This window comes from Sceloporus undulatus, chromosome 3 (assembly GCF_019175285.1).
Source record: "Sceloporus undulatus isolate JIND9_A2432 ecotype Alabama chromosome 3, SceUnd_v1.1, whole genome shotgun sequence".
NCBI classification, from domain to species: domain Eukaryota; kingdom Metazoa; phylum Chordata; class Lepidosauria; order Squamata; family Phrynosomatidae; genus Sceloporus; species Sceloporus undulatus.
In genome coordinates this window covers 9,824-14,671 of record NC_056524.1, presented here as the reverse complement: position 1 = coordinate 14,671, position 4,848 = coordinate 9,824, and the positions used below count along the sequence as shown (strand labels likewise).

The 4,848-nt window shown below is 51.1% G+C and overlaps 1 protein-coding gene across 2 annotated transcripts in view; it reads right to left on the bottom strand.

Annotated features, from left to right (window-relative positions):
• LOC121926775 (arf-GAP with Rho-GAP domain, ANK repeat and PH domain-containing protein 1-like) overlaps positions 1-4,848 on the bottom strand; it is a 14,665-nt gene continuing 9,817 nt past the window's right edge. Inside the window, exons 5-8 of one of the 2 annotated variants that reach the window (XM_042460038.1) lie at positions 4,411-4,461; positions 2,927-2,990; positions 680-838; positions 1-40 (exon numbers count right to left, since the gene is read on the bottom strand). In XM_042460038.1, the coding sequence (XP_042315972.1) occupies positions 23-40; positions 680-838; positions 2,927-2,990; positions 4,411-4,461 (292 nt within the window). In that variant the 3' untranslated portion in view covers positions 1-22. The other variant, XM_042460040.1, reaches the window with a different exon arrangement.

The following is a 4,848-nucleotide window of genomic DNA, read 5'->3' as shown; positions in this document are numbered from 1 at the left end:
CTGGCAGGTCTGCCTTCCAGATTCATGCGTCCCGAAGAAGCTGAAGAGAAAAAGAAGCCATTTTGAAAAGCAAGCGGAGGGGCTCCGTCTCCCAAAAAGAGCTGCCCAGAGACCCCAAACTCTCTCACCAAAGAATCACCCCAAATAATTTCTCTGTAGAGCAAGGTCCCATGAGAAGGCATTGCAGCATACAGTGGAGCCTTGTTATACGCTGGGGTTTGGTTCCAAGATCCCCTGTGGATGCTTTGATTTGGATTTCCTGCATGGCAGAATGGGGTTGGACTGGATGGCCCCTGTGGTCTCTTCCAACTCTATGATTCTATGATTCTATGAAAATCCATGTATGCTCAAGTCCCATTACATATAATGACAGAGCAAAATGGTGTCCCATATAAAAAATGGAAAATAAAGGTTTGATATTTTAAAAACATTTTTTTTGAACATTTTCAAACCGTGGATTCTTGAATCCGTATATAAAAAAATCTGTGTATAAGAAGAGCCGACTGTATAAGCCATTTTAATATAGTTTAACTTTGTATTTTGCTAGCCTCCTCTCTATGGCACTTAAGGGTCCCATGGGGCCCCCCTCCTTGCACTTTGACCCTACAGGCGCTATGCTGCCTCATTGGCCTTTGGGGCCAAAATGGACGGAGGGCCGAAACGGCCGAAGAGGGCTCACCGCCAGAGGGTCGGCCGTGAAGGCAGCAATGCTGTTCCTCATCTCATTCTCGTTGCCTCGCAGCGGGATCAGGGAGAGGTTGCCCAGACGGGAATCCTGCTGCTGGACCCGGGACGCCCGGACCTTGGACGACTCAGAGGGCCACAAGTTGCCCCCGTGCTGTGGAAGTGCACAAAGAGGGTTAGAGAGGGGGCCTATGGAGCGCACCACCTCCTCGGTGAAAGGAAGGACACCCGGACCTTGGATGACTCCGAGGGCCACAGGTTGCCCCCGTGCTGTTGAAATGCACAAACAGAGTTAGAGAGGGGGCCTATGGAGCGCACCACCTCCTCGGTGAAAGGATGGACACCCGGACCTTGGATGACTCCGAGGGCCACAGGTTGCCCCCGTGCTGCAGAAGTGCGCAAAGAGGGTTAGAGAGGGGGCCTATGGAGCGCACCGCCTCCTCAGCACAAGGAAGGACGCCTGGCCCTTGGATGACTCTGAGGGCCACAGGTTGCCCCCGTGCTGCAGAAGTGAGCAAAGAGGGTTAGAGAGGGGGCCTATGGAGCGCACCACCTCCTTGGTGCAAGGAAGGATGCCCGGCCCTTGGGTGACTCTGAGGGCCACCGTGCTGCGGAAGTGCGCAAAGAGGGTTAGAGAGGGAGGCTATGGAGCGCACCGCCTCCTCAGCGCAAGGAAGGATGGCCAGATTTACGGGGGAATGCAAGGCCCAATGGCAATGGAGGGTAGCCATGTGCCCACCAGGGACGGAGATCTCCCCTGACTTCACTCTAACTCTAACCCTTCCCTTCTCGTTGCTTTATATAATCCATAAAAGATCACCATGCGTCTAAGATTCAACTTCCAATGGTTCCTCTCCTAACCAGATTAGTTAATCTGTCAATCTGTCAAGGGTTAAAGCCAGCAAACTGAAAAATGCTTAGATGTCTGTGTCTGACCATGAGCATCCAGCACCAGAATGACAAAGCCAGTTAGCCACAGCTGATGCTCATAGGCACAAGGTCTCTTTGCTTGCCAATGTGCAGCAAAGCCTGGATGATGAAACATGCGTATGCATGGACAGGAGGACACTTTACAGTGTGGGACAGGAAGTGTCTGAGTTTGTGAGACCGCATGGTCTGGTGTCTAGATAAACTCAAGGGCTACCAGTAATTGCTTGTGGGTTTGAGTAGGAGTTGGTATTTGTTTGATCTGTATGGTAGCATTGGTGATTTATGGTTAGCACTCTGTAAATAAAGATAGCACTTTCGGGAGCTTGGCTTCTCTAGTCGTTTATTCAGCTGGAGCCGGAGCAGCGATTGCAGGAGAGTTCCCGAGATCCCTGCAACGCCTTCACTTCTGGAAGACATCCGGTGCCTGTCGTCTTCACTGAGGACTGTGAACCATGTTTCTGCAAAATTGTCAACTACTCTGCTATATTCCAGAATTGGTTTATGATCCCAGCAGTTTTCTGCCAATGGATATTGGGCTCAGCAGTTATTGACAATTTCTTCATGTTGTCTCTCTGTGAAAGAGTGGATCATTTCAAGCAAGGTCTACTCACTGGATGGTATGGCAGGAGTTTTTGTGCATTTCTATCGTTTGGGGTGGGGCTTTTTCATATTTTGGAACTTGTTTTTATGGGGGAATTGTTTGTGTACAAAAGTTGAGATCTCTCTTTTTAAAAAAACCACATTTTCGAGGAAAAAAGAAGACAATTAAAAATGTTCAGTCTTAAAAATAAAAGTCAATTGTGCCCTGAACACTCTCTTTGCCTGTTTCTTGTACAAAATCCTAAGGTTGTCGGTTGTGAGTTTTTTGCAGACTTTTTTTTCACACGCAAAAACCTTCAAAAATGTAAGGGGTGCCTTAAAACGAAAAAAGGTTTTAGGCTGGTGAGGCACGGCCACCGTTTTTGTGCATGTTGGGATTATTTTTACTCCTTATTATTGTTTCTGTGTAAAGGATTCTGGTCATCCACACAGTCGCAGAACAAACAATTCTTGGGAGACAGACCTGGTCCCTCAACAGAGACCCAGACCCCTCAATATGGTATGAGACCTGGTTTGTGGGTTCGATATGGAGCAAAGACGGAAGAAGAAGAGGAACAAGAGGTGAGGGCAGAGAAAGAGGATTGGTAGAAAACTGCACTTTGAACTACAACTTCCCAAATTCCCCAGCCAAGGGATGCTGGGCATTGCAGTCCAAGACACAGCCGGGAGCGCTCTTTCCAAGCTCCGAGTTGGGGCAGCTCTGGGAGTTTACCTGCACAGAGAGGAAGGTGGCAAACCAGGCGCGGAGCTCCATTTGGGTGTCGCAGCAGAGATACCTGGGCATCAGGTGGAGAGAGGAAGGCGGTCAGCCGGGGGAAGAAGGGTCTCCCTCCATCCCTTGACAAAAAAGCAGCAGAAAAGCCCCCAGCATTGCTGGGCGTGCGCATGCACATGTGTGAGTGTGCGTGCGCATGGGCCTTGCAGTAGCGTCAGGCCTGCTCCTGGTCACAGCTCCTAGAGAGGCCCAGCTGCCTGCCTCCCTCCCTCCAGGAAAGATGGGCTTTTAGGGACAGGCTGTCCATAAGGAAAAGGCTCTTAGCCGCCTGCTGTGTGGCTTTGGCTTTGCCCCATCCTCACCGCCCCTCCTTTCCCCCAGAATTAGGACACAGGGCAGCTTACAAAGTAAGATGACTCCACTCTACGGTGGACCTTCCACATTCACCCCCCCTTCATGAAAGTGGAAACACCGCAAATAAACAAAGGCTAGGCCTTGGGCCGGAGAGGTCACCTCTCTAGGAATCTCCAGGGCAACTCTCTGGCCAACATCTGACCATAGGATTGTGATGGAGGACTTCCAACAGCCGAGAGAAGCACTAGGTCCCCCAGCATGACCTCTGCCAGAGGCTGGCCACAGAGTTCCATTGGAGGGACTAGAGATTCCTAGAGAGAACATATTAGTCAAATACGTCTATAGTCAAATCCAGCAAAGCCATACAGGTGGAGGGCCGGCTGTACAGTGGGCTTTTCAGGGGCTTCGGATCCACAAATCCAGTCATTTGCAGATCATTGCACATCATGTTATTAAACGCTGGTGACATGGACACAGACACACGGAAGTGTGTGCATTCATGCTACCTCCATTTCATAGTACGGGCTGTGATTATTTGCAGTTTTCCACACATGGAGGGTCTTGGAAGCAAGCTCTCTTCCCCTTGCAATTCCAAATGACCACCATGCGAAAAGCCAACATTAAAACCAGATTAAACTAAGAACCATATTAATGACATACAGTCTAAAAAGGGTTTTTAAACGTTAGAGAAGACAAGACCATACAGTCCTTACAGCCCTTTCTGAAAAGCCTCCAGTTCAAAAGACCTGTCAGTGTTTTAGGTCTTTGCTTGCAAGCAGAGAGAAGCGGAGCAAAGCAGGGTTCACCCCGGCCTCCGTATGTAGGGGGTCCGAGGGAGGGAAGGAGGGAGGGAGGGGTGGCCGCCGAGGAGGAGGAGGACCCATAGCCCCCCCAAAGGAGCCTGGGAATGGGTCTCCCCAAAGATCCCTCGTGAGACTCAGTCCTTCAAACAGGGAGGGATATATGGGACCCAAGACTAAGCACAAACTCCATCTACATTTCCTACAAAGTTTGTGTGCAGAGCACCATGAGAAAGCAGAGGTGCCCCTCTCTCAGCCCCCCAAGTGGACCATTTCGGACAGGCGCAACCTGTCTTTGGTGCCTGGCCAGCCGGCTGAGCTACATACCATTGCTGCTTCTCCATCCTCTCATTCTCAAAGAAGACTGTGAAGCCCCAGCTGCAGGAGAAAAGCAAAGGAAAAGTCACTGCGTCTGTGCCGCTGCCGACAAGACCACCACACACACACACCCACGCCACACGCGCCCCATGGCTCCAACCTGCCTCTGGACCTCTCTCCTTCCAAGGTCTGCAGAAAGGGAAGGCCAGATGTCCTTCAGGAGGAAGGGAGCAGGATCACTGCCTGCAAGAGACAGGCTGCGCTTGGCCTCCCAGGATCCAGGGGGCGTTCTGCCTGCGTCAGGTTTCCAAGGGGGCCTTTTCCCATCCGCCCCCTCCCCTATATTCAGCCAGCCCTGTATTCTCCCCCCAGGAGAGAGGAAATTCATGGCAGGCGGCGTTTCCAACCAGGAGGAAGCCACTAGGAACAAGCCTGTGTCCTACTGCA